General features: G+C 38.3%; 1 protein-coding gene across 1 annotated transcript in view; it reads right to left on the bottom strand.

Moving 5' to 3' along the window:
* LOC131763491 (uricase-like) overlaps positions 1-14,954 on the bottom strand; it is a 35,448-nt gene extending 20,494 nt beyond the window's left edge. The window contains 5 exon segments of the mRNA XM_059075757.2: positions 1,243-1,321; positions 1,421-1,537; positions 3,901-3,994; positions 4,225-4,349; positions 14,928-14,954. Of these exon segments, the coding sequence (XP_058931740.1) occupies positions 1,243-1,321; positions 1,421-1,537; positions 3,901-3,994; positions 4,225-4,349; positions 14,928-14,954 (442 nt within the window).
* Positions 14,955-15,529: the final 575 nt, after the last annotated feature.

The raw sequence follows: 15,529 nt of genomic DNA, 5'->3' as shown, positions 1-15,529 counted from the left end.
AAGCAAGAAAGAAGGAAGGAAAGAAAGGAAGTTACATTTTAACTAACAAACAGCTCAGTAGCTCAGTAAACAAGTTAATATATCACATGAGTACATATTTGGAGGATTAAAAAAAATCATTATCTTTTCAACTTAACTAGTTATTCAGTCTTCTTTATATAATAATAATTTCATAACTGTTAATCAAACACTGAGAAGGCCCTGGCTGTGTCTAGAATTTAATACAGATAGGGAAAAATAATAAATGATAGCTAAAACACTAAGACTTCCTAAGGGAAGGCATTATCCAATAGAACTTAGAATGAGAGGAACTTATACTTTATTAACCTTTTAATATTTCTGACATTTATGAGACGTCACCTCAAATTCTTACTGAAGAGAGCTAGAGAAGAAAGAAAAAGAGATACAGAAAGAAAAAAAATGAAATGAAAGAAACAAGCAGGAAAGGGAAGGAAAGGAGAAGAAAAAAGAGAAAAGGAAAATAGAAAAGAAAAAATTTCAGTCTACACTCTATATTTATAATGATCATTAAAGTTTATTTTTTATTAGGATAGAGACATTTCTACCATGGTGGGTCTATGGTTCTTAGAGGTCTTCTAGTCTAAGTCTTAGTCAATTATTGAACTCTGCTCTGACAACCTCAACAAATCAGTGGAAAACACACTTTGCTAAGTTCAATAATCAGTACTAATAAGGTCTATATTGTAATTGTTCCACAGTTAATTTTTAGATTTCTTGGTAAATAGAAGGAATTATATAATTGTCACTACTATTTTTAAATGAGGTTTATTTTATGGTAACTATAATAATATCAGTGGTTTTATTATTATGACAAAATTTCAAGGAAATGTGACTGTTATTTTCTAGGTATTTCCTATAAAGGTTATTATAATCATAGCATGGTATGGTACAAAAATTACTGGTCAGAAAATTCAGAAATTTGAGCTTTTGTCAGCCTGTGCCTTTTTTTCCCTCACTTCAAAATCATGCAGTAAAAATGATCTACTCCACTCAACCCACAGATTTGTTGCAAAGGGTATTATTTCATTTTTATATTTTTAAGATAGAAAGCAGATAGTTCTTTAATGTAATCCAAGGTCACACTGTTCACTCCCATCTCAGATTTAAAAGACTTCAAAATTCTCTACAGTTTGCCTTGGTGTTAATAAACAGAGTTGTTTAAAAGAGAAAAAAAACTGAAATTGCTATTGCAGAATCAAAACATGAAAAACATTTTCTCACCACTCCTCAACTGTTCAACCTCACAGAAGTGCGTTCCAGTGAGAGTATGAATAAATGCATGGACATGCTTAACTCCATTCTGAAAATTAGAAAAAAAAATTATTTCCAGTAAAATTTCAACATATGTCATAAAGCCAATTTCTTTAATTAAACTGAGAGCACGAATAAGTGAGGTAACCTTTTCAAAACGCTTCCAAGGGACTTCTTCCACATAGACTTGAACTCAAATAACATGGTTAAAAGAAGAAAGGAAATGCTCACAGATATTCACAGCAAAAGTTTCTATGCTTTTGATCTATAAAAAGAAATAAATATGAATGATCAGAAATACTTGCCCCACTTAAAAATCATTTTTAAATATCCATGGGACTCTCTTTCCTGATAAAGTGTTTTTTTAGAATCAGAGAAACAAATTAGAAAGAATTAGAGATGAATTGGTCCTAATGCCAATTTTTCACAAGAGCTCCTAAGTGTAGTTAATGGATCACCATCATCAGGTGAGACTATCCCGTTTTTAAAAGAAAACTGTGTGCAGGAGAGGATGTGTCTATCCATCAGTGGATGAGCAAAAAGGAACTTAACGTTCAGATTCTCCTCACGCTGAGCTCAGTCATCACCCATGCCAGCTAAAGTAGTGCAGGATACTTCAAAACACTCTGCTCTCTTCATGAGGCTGGGAAACAGACCTCCCAGTTTCCCAAAGAAAAAATGTTAATGAAGGGTCACTTCAGCTTCCTTGCCTTGCAAACAGGCCTTCTATTGACCATCCCCAGCTCTCCACCCCCATAAAGCAGCTCTCTACTTCCATCCAAATTCTTCAGGTTAATCTCTAGGCAATGTTTTATGGTCCTAGTATAGTCTACAGATTATTTATGGCTTTGCCTATAATTAAGGTAGACTGTATAGGTTTCCCAAGGATAGTTTTGTTTTATACCTGTTGTCTCAGAATAATTATTTTTATTTTATTTTTTTTTTTGCAGTACGCGGGCTTCTCACTGTTGTGGCCTCTCCCGTTGCGGAGCACAGGCTCCGGACACGCAGGCTCACCTGCCATGGCTCACGGGCCCAGCCGCTCTGCGGCATGTGGGATCGTCCCGGACTGGGGCACGAACCTGTGTCCCCTGCATCGGCAGGTGGACTCCCAACCACTGCGCCACCAGGGAAGCCCTCAGAATAATTATTGATAAGCATCCTATTTCACTCTGAAAAGTATCCTGGTTTGGATAAGAAATTATACAGTCACTCTATCTCCAATGAATAAATTTAAATTGTTTTTAACATCCAGGTCCATTCTTTCCCTTTTCTGTACTTCTCACATAGTACAGGAAATATAAGAATTTGTGTTATATAGAGACCCTCTTCTCTAACACAGTACAGAACTTATTTTCAATTCATTTTTAAAGAAAGCAATGCCTTTTTCCATAGCCCTGCCTATACGTGCTGGGCCATTGTGATTAGCAAGAGAAAGGTTCAGGGTGTAGACAGACTTTGCAGAAATAATATTTCAGTTAGTTTGTTCGGGCTTCCCTGGTGGCACAGTGGTTAAGAATCCGCCTGCCAATTTAGGGGACACGTGTTCGAGCCCTGGCCTGGGAAGATGCCACATGCTGCAGAACAACTAAGCCCGTGTGCCACAACTACTGAGCCTGTGCCCTAGAGCCCGCGAGCCACAACTTCTGAAGCCCGCGTGCCTAGAGCTCGTGCTCCGCAACAAGAGAAGCCATCACAATGAGAAGCCCACACACCGAATCGAAGAGTAGACCCCGCTCGCCGCAACTAGAGAAAGCCTGCACGCAGCAACGAAGACGCAATGCAGCCATAAATAAATAAATTTCTAAAAAAAAAATTAGTTTGTTCATTTCGTGCATTATGGGTGAGAATTTCATGCAAAAGCATGAGAAAAGAAGCTTTCCAGTCTACATTTCTTGCCTTTCTAGACTTCTTAGCAAATAAAAACATTATCTTGAATTGCCCAGAACTCTGCTGGTCATCCAGCACAGTTTCACTCACACTTAGAGAAACCTGAGGTAAAAGTGCCAAGAGATTAGAGTCTATCAGATCCAAGACCCTTCTGAAAAGTACAACTACCACCAAATGTGGACACTAAGTGGTCACGGAGTTGGGAAAATCAGGAAGGTATTAAAAGTTGGACAGATCTCAAAATTTATCTTATACTTGATTTTCTTCTAAAGTAATGCCAAGAAGAGAAATGGTACTTCTATAAATGCACACCGTTCTAAAAGAAAAAAATAATAGGACTCAAATAATTGCATGACAAAAATGTGTAAAGTTCTATTCAGAAATCTTCTCAGGGCCTTGATTTGCCAATGATCCTAATTAAGAGATAACATGTAAATTTGTCAAGTAGGATTCTCTGCCTAAAAGACGTTGTAGTGAGTTGAGAAACAAGAAAAGAGAACAAATGGGAAAAAAAGAAGAAAAGAAAAGAGAATAAAGAGGTGAGTTTTTTTAAAAAGCAAGATTTTCTGTAAAGCTGAGACTTTTAGAATAGAAAAGGAATTTTTTTCAATGGTTTAAATGTAAAAATAGGGTTAAAAAGTACAGGGAACTTGAAATAAGCAAATAGTATCCTCATAATATAGTACAGTGATTTCTGCATCCAGATGGGCAGTAGTTAAGAAGTAGAATGACACATACGCCTTTGAACTTTGCCAGGACGTGAACTGTGTTCTTGATGGTGTCTGTAGGGATAAGGTCTGAATTGTCTCCATGCAGGTAATCTTTTTTTTTTTTTTTTTTTTTTTTTTTTTGCGGTATGCGGGCCTCTCACTGTTGTGGCCTCTCCCGTTGCGGAGCACAGGCTCCGGACGCACAGGCCTAGTGGCCATGGCTCACGGGCTTAGTTGCTCCGCGGCATGCGGGATCTTCCCGGACCAGGGCACGAACCCGTTTCTCCTGCATCGGCAGGCGGATTCTCAACCACTGCGCCACCAGGGAAGCCCCAGGTAATCTTTTTTGGAGCTCAGAGTAAGTTGCACTGAAGTTGCCACTTCTTTAATGCTGTGATATTTTCCATCTCGCTGAATATGGAGCATTTTTACCATATCCTTCCTACAGCCAGTTCGGACAAGCTCCACTTCATCATTCTGCAATGAAAACAGTCATCTTAATGAAGAAGGCTAAATGAAAACAAGAAGTCAACTGCAATTTCTTTAAACCTTAATTTTATCATGTACTCATGAAAGGTAAGAGTCAGAGTATTCCTGAAAGAAAGATCATGCCCTACCTTTGAAGGAGAATGAGAATTTGTATGGAGAAAAGAGAGTCACAAGGACAAGATGAAAATATATCAGACTGGCCTGAAGAGAGACAGGTAGATGGCTTTCTTGATAATAATAAGCAACAACAATAAAAACCATACCTCCTGAGCCAAACTACTTACTCTTATTTAATCTCTACTAACTTAATCCTTATATCAGCCCTATGAACTAATATTATTCCCATTTTGCAGAGGGAGAAACTGAGGTTCAAAGAATTTAAGTGACTTACCCCAGTTAGTAAAGGATAGAGCCAAGAATTCACCCTCAGGTCTGTTGACTCCAAATTGTGTACTTCTAACTACTACATAAACTGCCTTCCTCTATAAAATCTTTTGACTATGTTAACTGGAAATAATCATATCCCCTTTTTTATAGAGAGTAGTATTCTGGAGAAACTGCCCTGTGATCAATAAAAACAATTTGAAAATTGCTTCTTCTACTTGCTACCAGGAAGAAGAATAATTAGTGACAGGGTCTAGACTACCTTCAGCAGTACAGAGCCAGAGCCAAATGGCTGCAAGGAAAGCTATGCTTTTAGCAAAGAAACACTTAATAAAAGCCTGTGACTGATTCATTAGTATCCCTGTCTGAAGCAGGAGCCCTCACTAGTGAATACGTACATCTCCACTGCTAGACTCTATAAGACTTGTCCCTGGGCTTTATTGGTGTTTGAGAGAAGAGGCAGGAGGGAACAGAGGGACAGGAAAACCTATTTTATTTAGCATGAAAATTAACATTAAAATGGTAATGAGAAAAGGTGACAAAAATAAAAGTAAACCATAAACAACATGCAGTGAGAATCTGGGGAGGGTCATAAAGAAGAAACCTCGTCTGCGAATCCGACATAGGTGATATGCTCAGATAGGCCAAGGGCTGCCTAAATATCTACCCACATAAAAAAATCACCAAATCCCTTGGGAGGGATTTAAAAATGCTAGCCAACATCAGAAATTACTGTCATATTCTTAATCAAAGTGGGGTAGTGAAGGTTGTCTTAAATCGTGGGGATACAGCCTGGTAGGGCATGCTGCTGTTGGTTATTGAACATACCCTGAAGGTCTGTGGTGTCTGAATTCAGTGCTTCCTCCGTAGGAGGGACACATGTAAGGGACAACTCTTGGAGAGGCCCCTTGGATGCATCTGACCCAATCTTTGGGGGACTCATCTTCCAGAAAAGTATCAGTAAGAAAACCTAAAGAGCAGACTTAAAGGATCCTAATAAGAACTATAATGCTGATAGGGAAAGAGGCACAGTTGTGTGATTGTAGTGGCTTTGAAATCAGACCAAGTCCAAATTCTGCCTTACCACTTATAGCTTTGTGGCTTGTGACAAATAATTTGATGTCCCTGAGCCTTGTACAAATGGAGATAACTGTCCCTACAAGTAGAGTTGCTGGTGAATGTGAAAGGGCTGGCTCAGTCCCTGGTACCTGGTGGTGCAGTGAGGTCAACCCCAGTAAGAGTGGCCGTGTCAGGCCTGGCTGTGGATGTAGCAGCAGAAGAGGTAACAGAGGGGAACTTGATTAAGGGCACTAGTTTACAGAGTGGGGAGCACTGCTGGAAAGAGCAGAAGGAAGACTCTGGCATGTCTCAAACCACAAGGGCCAGGGAGGCACTTGGTTGGCTTGGGGTCCCTGGATGGTATGGGCTGAGGTCCAGGACCAAAGGTCTCTGAGACCTTCCATCATCCTCGGCACACGGCAGGACTTAACAAATGTTACTCCTCAGTCCCATGCCCTGCCACTAAATACCCAACTAGGTTAGTCTGTTGAAAGCAAGTGGTACCCAAGAGATACAGAATAAGATTAAATGATAGCTACCCTTCATTTCCCTACCCCTGCTCATCAGTTCAGCTTCATATCTTGCCACACCCTATTTCAAACTCCACTTCAGCTATCCTGAGCTAACTGTGGTCACCCAGGTCCTGCATGTGTTCTTCTTTGCCTGTAGGCCTTTGAATTTGCTATTACCTCTTTCTTGAACATTCTTTCTCTTCCTTGCTACCCAACTACCAATCTCTTTACTTGCCTAACTTCTTCTGACTCAACTTTTTTAAGTCTCAGATGTCACTTCCACTAGGTAATTTGCCCCAGCCCTTCAAGTCTGGAGTAGGTGCCCCTTCTATGTGCTCTCAAAATGCTCTGTTATTGCCTTATCAGAGTCTTTATCAAATCACATTACAATAGCCTCTTCATGGGTCTGATTTGTTCAAAAACAGTAAACTATGAAAGCAGAAATAATTTCTGTCTTGGTCACCATGGCAACCCCAGTGCTCAGCAGAATGCTTGGAACACAATTGGTGCTTAATAAATGTATCATGAATGACCGAATGCCGTCCCACCACCTGCACCTCTTGTGTAGTGACATGGAATAGTTCATGAAAATCCCCCAAAGATTGCAATACAGAAAAAGCTGCTTCAGCTCAGACCCCAATCAGGAAGTTCCTCTTCCTGGGAAAGTGAGGAAAGCAACTTCTGCCCTCTGGTCACCACAGCCTGGAGATCACAGGCATAGCTGGCTGGAGAATAAAGGGCCAGGAAGGGCAGAATTGCAGGTAGACGAAGTTAGTGACACAGCACAAAGTGTTCACATTGCTAATAAGACAGAGCATTCTAGCACCATGCAGCTATCCTGGGGTTCATGCATGACACATGCGGGAGAGGTCAGCACTCTTTAGCAAGCTCCCGCCTGGACTGTGACACTCTGGCAAAGCCTGAGTAATCACGTGTTCTGAGAAAAGAGTCAGAATAAAGAGGACATGACCATCTGAGACTGGAGCAGGATGGAACAAGAACGGTGTGGGACACTCAAGAGTCCCTCAGCAGGACCTGACAGAACAGATAATGGCCCAGGCCAGACTGAGGCTGTTCTCATCAATAAGACCTCCCCAGTTCTGCAGTCTGAAAAACCGGAAGTAGGTGCCAGAATCCTATTGTGTATAACGCACAGTGTAGGGCGGGATCCATGTCCAAGATAACCGTACAGTAAAATCCCAAGGTTGCTCTCATCTGGAGGGTGGGTGGGTACCTGAGAGGATGGAGTCAGACAGGCCAAGTGTGAGACTCTGTTCCACCACCTATTAGCTCTGTGAATGGCGGCAAATTTCTTCATTTATAAAATTAATAATAGTAGTGCCCATCTAGCAGGATTGCTGTGAGGATTACAGGACAAAAAAACATAAAGCACTTAGAAAAGTGCCTGGCAAATAAGAAATGTTCAATAAATGTAGCTATGATTATCATTGATAAATAATAATTATATGTCATATTTTGCATCAAAGGGTCCTTCCAGTTACTGTTAGAGAGCAATAGTCAGACTGTATACCAATCCAGAGCTAGGGTGGCTAAAATCAAAGACTGCTGCTATGATATGGCCTACTTCTGCCTTCATACTTTGGTTGTCTTTCCTCAGGCTTGTGTGGCTTGAGGGAACAAAGTCATAAAAGGAAACAATTTCCTAGAGTAATACTCTGGACAAAATGTCAGTAGGAGTAAATCTATACTTGGTTCTACACAAGAAAAATTCCCTTTTCTTAGACATGTCTTAAAATATAAAGGAATAGAGAATCATTGATTGCCTGCAAGTAATGTTGGAGAGAACTCTCAGAGATTTTAAATGAATCTTACACATTTTCGCTTAGATACTGAGTGTTCTCTTATTTCCACGTCATATTGAAAGTGATGTAGGTTGTCACTACAGGTCTAGGAGTTCTTAGCCTGGAGTCTGTTAAGCTCTATAAGGCTGAGTGGATGGATTTGAAGTGGAAAAATTATTAGGAAAGATAAGGGAAAACTTTTATAAATTTTAATTTTAAAATGACTAGAATTTTCTCTCAAGTATTAGAAGAGCTTTTGTAAGCATATCTCTACCCTCCATAACAGAGGGAAATACAGAAGTGCTAGCTACTTTGGACCCATCATACATATTTAAATATCAATTCAGTTGCAGTGTGCAGTGATAGATAGAAGAACTATGCGTGGAGACATGCCTCCCTCTCTTATCTTTGGAATGTGCTAGAGAAGTTCTTTCAATTTTCCACCTAGATTTTTCCTCTGCCTAGCTATTTTCTTGGGCATTTGTGAACAAGAAGACTTCTGAGAAAAATGCTGAACTAATATGAGAAAAAGAGGCACTCATCTGAGCCATCTTAATATCACTTTGTTGGATCTTAATAATACATAAAGATAAGAACAATAATGATGAATAATAATCTTAGAGGCATCTGGTATTTTTTGGCTGCTTAGGATCAACTAAATCTCAGATGGAAAAATATTGATATCTGCTAGCAAATGTCATGTTGCTTTAGGCTGTAGAGTGGCTTATTTTTACTATCAAGGGGGGATATGCCTTGAGTTATGTTCAAAGTGTGGCTCCAAAGGGATTTGTCAAGCAGATGTTTCAAGCACAATATAACGACTCATATGCATAATTATTGCAGAAAGGGCAACCTGTCACCTAATGAAGACTCCATCTACAGGTGCTCTGTTATTTTCATACTTCTGCCTATTACAAAGGATGAGAGACTTATCACTAAATGTCAAGGGAAATGCTAATTTTCTTCTTGCCAGCCTCTCCATAGTACCAATAGCCTTAGGGCAAGGAACTGGAACAAGGCCTCAGGAGCCTCTAGGAATAGGAGCAGAAAACCTCACAACGAAGAATTGATGCAGACTTCCAAACATGCAGTTGGAAGGAAATTCTACTGAAATGCATACACTGAAAGATTTATCTTTCCTAATGTATAAGACTTGAAAATAAAAATAATAGTAGCAACAATTTAGTGAGGGTTTGATGGGAAATTTCTATATATGAGTTCCTCTAACCCTTTACAAGAACCCTGTGAAGCAGATATCCTTAACCAAGTTTTACAAAGGAAGACACTAGGGTTAGGTAACTTGCCAAGGTCACACAGTTACTGGGTGACAGAGGGAGGAGGAGTACCTCGCTCATTTGCCCCAAAGTGACATGTTCCTTCTCACTACGTCAGAGTCCCTACACTCATTAGGGAGAGAAAGGAAGCATTCTGATCCCTCCCAGCAGGAGGGAAGTGGGCATGCTACTGCAGAAACTTGCATTTTTCTACCATTTAAAATTTTTTCCATCCACTAAAGACCTATATTATCTTATCTATTCCTCACAAAAACCCTGTGATTTGGTGGGAAGTACCCTTATTTTAATATAAACTAGATCAGTGATGTTAAGTGAGCTTCCCAAAGTCACACAGCTGACAGGCAGACTGGTATAGTGTAAAGGGCCCTACTGAGACTGAACAGTGTTATTCTACCTACACTATACTAGGCAGAACTTACCCAAAAGTGGGAGATGCCCCCTGCTCAAACCATTGGTTTTTCTAGCATTTCAGTCATTTTTCTAAATTACAGATAAATTCTAAGCTCAGATGAATTCTTTGTTTATTGCAGGTTTGTTTAAACTGTGAAATAAGGGAAGGAAAGAAGGGTGCTTGCCCTCTGGGGCAGGATTAAAATTCAGCTTCGTGCCTTCAACAACGGGGCACCACTTTTGAGTTGAACATTGACTTTTTTCTGGATCAGGACCATTGAAAACATGAGTAATGGAGGCTTCTTTGTGGTCATTAGAACAATATCACTAAAGGACTAAGGAACCAACATTTAATGAGCACCAGTTATGTGCTGGAGGCTATGTACACAGCATCTCACCGAATCCTGATAGCATTTTGTAAAGCAGCTCATGAGTCCCACCTTTAGAAAAGGAAGCTGACACTCATGAGGTTAAATAGTTTGGTCAAAACCGCATGGCTAATGAGAGGTAGGGCCAGGCATGGAACCCAGGTTTGCCTATTTTTATGATACTCAGCTATCTCCCTGATATAACATTATAGTGAAGTTCTTTATAATGGGATTTTACCTACATACCCACATTTGTTTCTCTGATTAGATTTAATTCATTCTAAAATCTGCATAACCCCAAAACTGAAGTCTCTGAAACCTTTTTCTTTCAATCCGTACATTCATCTCTATTTATTTAATTCCTTCTATTGACAAGCACCATGGTAAGTGCTGGAGATAAACAGCAAACAAGGCAGTCACTATTCTGCCCTGATAGAGATTAGAACAAACTTTAGAGTAGAATAAACTTTTCTGGTAAAGAATCAAAGAGTATTCTAGGTTTTACAGGCTGTATGATCTCTGTTGCAACTACTTAGCTCTGCCATTATGGCATAAAGTAGCTATACATAGTATATAAATGAATGGGTGTGACTGTATTCCAATAAAACTTTATTTACAGGAACAGACAGTGGCCCAGATTTGACTCACAGGAATTTGCTGACCTCTGCTTTCTAGAGGAACTTCAGAAAAGAAACCAAGTATTTAGAACACATTGTGATAATTACTCTAATTGAAAAAATACAGTGGGTTTTGGGACTATTTTGTAAGGGACACCTAAGCTGGATTGAGAGAGATGGGGGATGGCTTCCAGGAGGAACTGGTATCCACAAAGCCCCCTAAGTGATAAGTAGGAATTAACCAAATAAAACTGTCTGTTCCTCTTCCACTTATTTTACTTATATTTCCCTTTAACCACATTTTTCATGAACAATTCTTTATTTTACAAATGCCTGAGTCATTTTGTTTGCCTCATCCCATTTCATCAAAATAATGATGCAACAAGCATTCAACTTTCTGTCACATTCTAGATTTTACTCTGTATATTAACAGTCTTTTAACAGTTTGAACAAAAATGAAGTTGAACTTAAATATGAAAATTTTATGGCATGTAAACCATATCTCAAAAAGTTATTGAGGATAAATAAATAAAGCCAACAGTCTAACTCCCAGGAGTCCTCACAGGATGACTGCACTTTGCTGAAGCCAGCACAGACCAGGGTCTGGAGAAACCTAACTTTATCTCAACCTCAAATTCTCACACATAAAGCTTTAAGGAACATGAACTCATAACCAAAAATCAAAGGTACACATGGTAGCAAAGTATCATGAGAGAGAGTCATAGAAATAACAGGTAGCAAAGTCTGACAGGCAAAGATTGGAATTATCAGACACAAAATAAAAGTCATATATTTAATATTTTTGTAGAAATGAAAGACAAGGTTGAATAGCTTCTCTGGAGCAAGAAATAAGGCACTATAAAAAAGACAAAGAAAATTTGAAAAATAACCCAACAGAACTTCTAGAAATGCACTAATAAGTGGATTAAGAAACAGATTGAACACAACTGAAGAAAGAACTAGTTATTTGTAAGAGGTAAAGTAACATTAATCTTGCCAAAGAGAGAATTTGGGAACTGGGAGACTGATCCAAATAAAGAATCAGGGATTAATGCAGACACACATGAGATAGAATATATGAAAGAGACATAAAATGTACTAGAAATGAACTTATTTACAAAACAGAAACAGATTCAAAGACATAGAAAACAAACTTATGGTTACCAAAGAGGAAAGTTTGGGGAGACAGATAAATTAGGAATTTGGGAGTAACATATATACACTACAATATATAAAATAGATAAACAACAAGGACCTGTTGTATAGCACAGGAACTCTACTCAATATTTTGTATTATAACCTACATGGTAAAAGAATCTGAAAAAGAATATATATATTCAGCTACTTTTGAGTTGAACATTGACTTTTTCATCTGGATCAGAATATATATATTCTTTTTCAGATTCTTTTACCATGTAGGTTAGTACAAAATATTGAGTAGAGTTCCCTGTGCTATACAGTAGGTCCATGTTGTATGCTGAGAAAACCAAAATTCAAAAAGAGACATGTACCACAATGTTCACTGCAGCACTACTTACAGTAGCCTAAGTGTCCATCAACAGATGAATGGATAAAGAAGATGTGGCACATATATACAATGGAATATTACTCAGCCATAAAATGAAACAAAATTGAGTTATTTGTAGTGAGGTGGACAGACCTAGAGTCTGTCATACAGAGTGAAGTAAGTCAGAAAGAGAAAAACAAATACCATATGCTAACACATATATATGAAAACTAAAAAGAAAAAAACATGGTTCTGATGAACCTAGGGGCAGGACAGTAATAAAGATGCAGACATAGAGAATGGACTTGAGGACATGGGGAGGGGGAAGGTTAAGCTGGGATGAACTGAGAGAGTGGCATGGACATATATACACTACCAAATGTAAAATAGATAGCTAGTGGGAAGCAGCTGCATAGCACAGGGAGATCAGCTCGGTGTTTTGTGACCACCTAGATGGGTGGGACAGGGAGGGTGGGAGGGAAGCGCAAGAGGGAGGGAATATGGGGTTATATGTATACATATAGCTGAAACTAACACAACATTGTAAAACAATTACACTCCAATAAAGATGTTAAAAAAAGGATATATATATATATATTCTTTACTGTGCACCTGAAACTAACACAACATTGTAAATCAACTACAATTTAAAAAATTTTTAAAGAATAGTATTAAAAATGTACTAGTAAGATATGATAGAAAGAATGTGGAAGAGACAAAATTTGAAGAGCTCAAGACTGAGATTTTCACAACTAGAGATTATCATACTAAGCGAAGTAAGTCAGAAAGAGAAAGGCAAATGCCATATGATATCACTTATATGTGTGGAATCTAAAATATGATACAAATGAACCTATCTGTGAAATGGAAACAGAATCATGGACATAGAGAACAGACTGGTGGTTGCCAAGGGGGAGAGGGTTGAGGGAGGGATAGAGTGGGAGGTTTGGGTTAGCAGATATATGCTTTTATATAGAGAATGGATAAACAACAAGGTCCCACTGTATAGCACAGATAACTATATTCACTATCCTATGATAAACCATAATGGAAAAGACTATTAAAAAAAGAATATGTATGTATAACTGAATTACTTTGCTGTATAGCAGTAATTATCACAACATTGTAAACTGAATTAAATTTTAAAAAAGACTGAGATTTTCTAGGATTATTGGATGAATGAATGCAAATTTTCAACCATTAAAAAAGAAGCCCATTACCAAGTAAAGTACTCGTCTTTGTTCACTATACTTGGCCAAATTACAATGAAGGGACCTTCTACTATTTCTACTATATAGAGGTAATCATATTGTGGAGACGTGATATTTTCATAATATTGTACTAATTGGGCTTCAAAAGTGGGTAATGTGAAAAACATTCTGCTCAGTTTGTGTTTTCTCCATCCACCGAATTCACTGTGCTTCCTTCCACAACATTACTTTGCTGTTTTTAGTAAAAACCCAGGACTGGAATCTAGGCTTTAGGGTAATGTTGAAATCCCTGGAACCCCTCAACCACCAGTACAGTGTTTGACACCTAGTGATTACATAAGGAAGGTTGATGACTGACAATCTGCATGATCAGGTCAGCAACAACGGGAGATAAGAAAGTTTATTGAAAGTGACACCTGAAAGGAAAGAACCTAATTGCGTTTTTCCAGACCTTGAAATAAAATTGGCTTTAGCAAAACCATCCTAATACAGATATCCTGCAGCTCAATCACAGGAAGGGCTCAGGTTGTAGTAAAAATAATCTTAGCTAACACTTATGGATCATTTACTATTTGCCAGTCATTGTGCTAAGCGTGTAATGAGGAGAAAACGGGAATTATTTTATATCCTATTCAACAAATGTTCTTTAGCCTACATAGATGCAAACAAGTTGCTTGCATTCTGTATATGAATTAATGAATCCTAAGCCTAGTGTACTCACCTATTATCATTATAATACCAAAAGTTATCACAAGATAAAATTAAATTTATTTCACTTTAACTTAGAAAAGTAAACTGCATGCTATGAAATTTTTTAAAAAACTGATGAAATTTTGGGGTTGCTGAAATCCTTTTTTTCTGAGTGCAGTGAACACATACATTAAATAAAATGATACCCATGGAGGAATGGTCAGAAAAATGCTTCTCGGTTTACCAGTTTGGTAGGTTGTGAAACCAGATACAGCACAACGTTGGCCTCAGGGCAGTAAGTCTCAAAATTTAGGGTGCGGCAGCATCACCAAAAAACTTGTAAATAATGTAGATTCTGGAGCTCAACTGGAAGAATTCTTATTTAGCAGGTTTGGGTTGAGGTCCGTTTTTGCCAGCACCACAGGAAAATGTGGGCAGGTAGTCCATAACATTCCTCACAAAGTTCTGTTTTAGGAGAAAGAGCTCTAAGCCCTTCGTTTTTTATGAACCCCAAGAATCCTGAACAATTTAGTCTGAATCCCTAAGTGACTCTGATCTGGATCCATAAGCAAAGGGGCAGATCAGAGCCATAATGACTTTCAGGCATAAAGTAAACTGCTATTTATTATTACAGCATCTTTAATAATTGATTCAAAGGCATCATACACTTAAAGAAATGTTTTCATATGCCTATCTACTTCTTCCCTCCTCCAAAAAGAGAATGGTCTCACCTTTTTATAGTCATGGAAATTAGCCATTTCCCCTTTGCCTTCAACTTCAGATTCAGTTTCAAGAATGGGAAAGAATAATTTGGGCAAAACAGATGCTTGTAACATTTTTATTTGATCTGAAGCATGAGCGGTCAATATGTTTACCTGATTGCATTGCAACCAATTGGACACCAAGGCCTCTTTGAAGTAAAGCACCATGCTAAGTGGCTAAAACCAGGAGGTGGAGAGGCTATGTAAACATCTTCAGTAAAATACAACTGAATTTGCTCTTCTTTGAAACAAGCCTTTGAAGTACCCTTTAGGAAATATTTCCTTAAGATAGAGAATATTACAAGCGATAGATCCTAATTATTATTAAGATATAAAGTTTTGTCATTTCTGTGTAATGTCTGAACCACAAACGTTTGCTCTCACTCATAGAGAGACAATCATAAGGGAAAAAACATGAAACAGATTTTATTCAACATCTATTTATCAATACAGAGTTCTCCTGACCACTGAATTTCGTACTACATGATGTTTACTCCCAAGAGTTAACTATACACCCCTTTTTTCTCGCCAGGACTCTGATGACACTGCAAACTATTCAGCAGTCAACAATT

Source organism: Kogia breviceps, chromosome 1 (genome assembly GCF_026419965.1).
Source record: "Kogia breviceps isolate mKogBre1 chromosome 1, mKogBre1 haplotype 1, whole genome shotgun sequence".
Taxonomy (NCBI): Eukaryota; Metazoa; Chordata; class Mammalia; order Artiodactyla; family Physeteridae; genus Kogia; species Kogia breviceps.
This window is presented reverse-complemented; position numbering and strand designations above follow the sequence as displayed.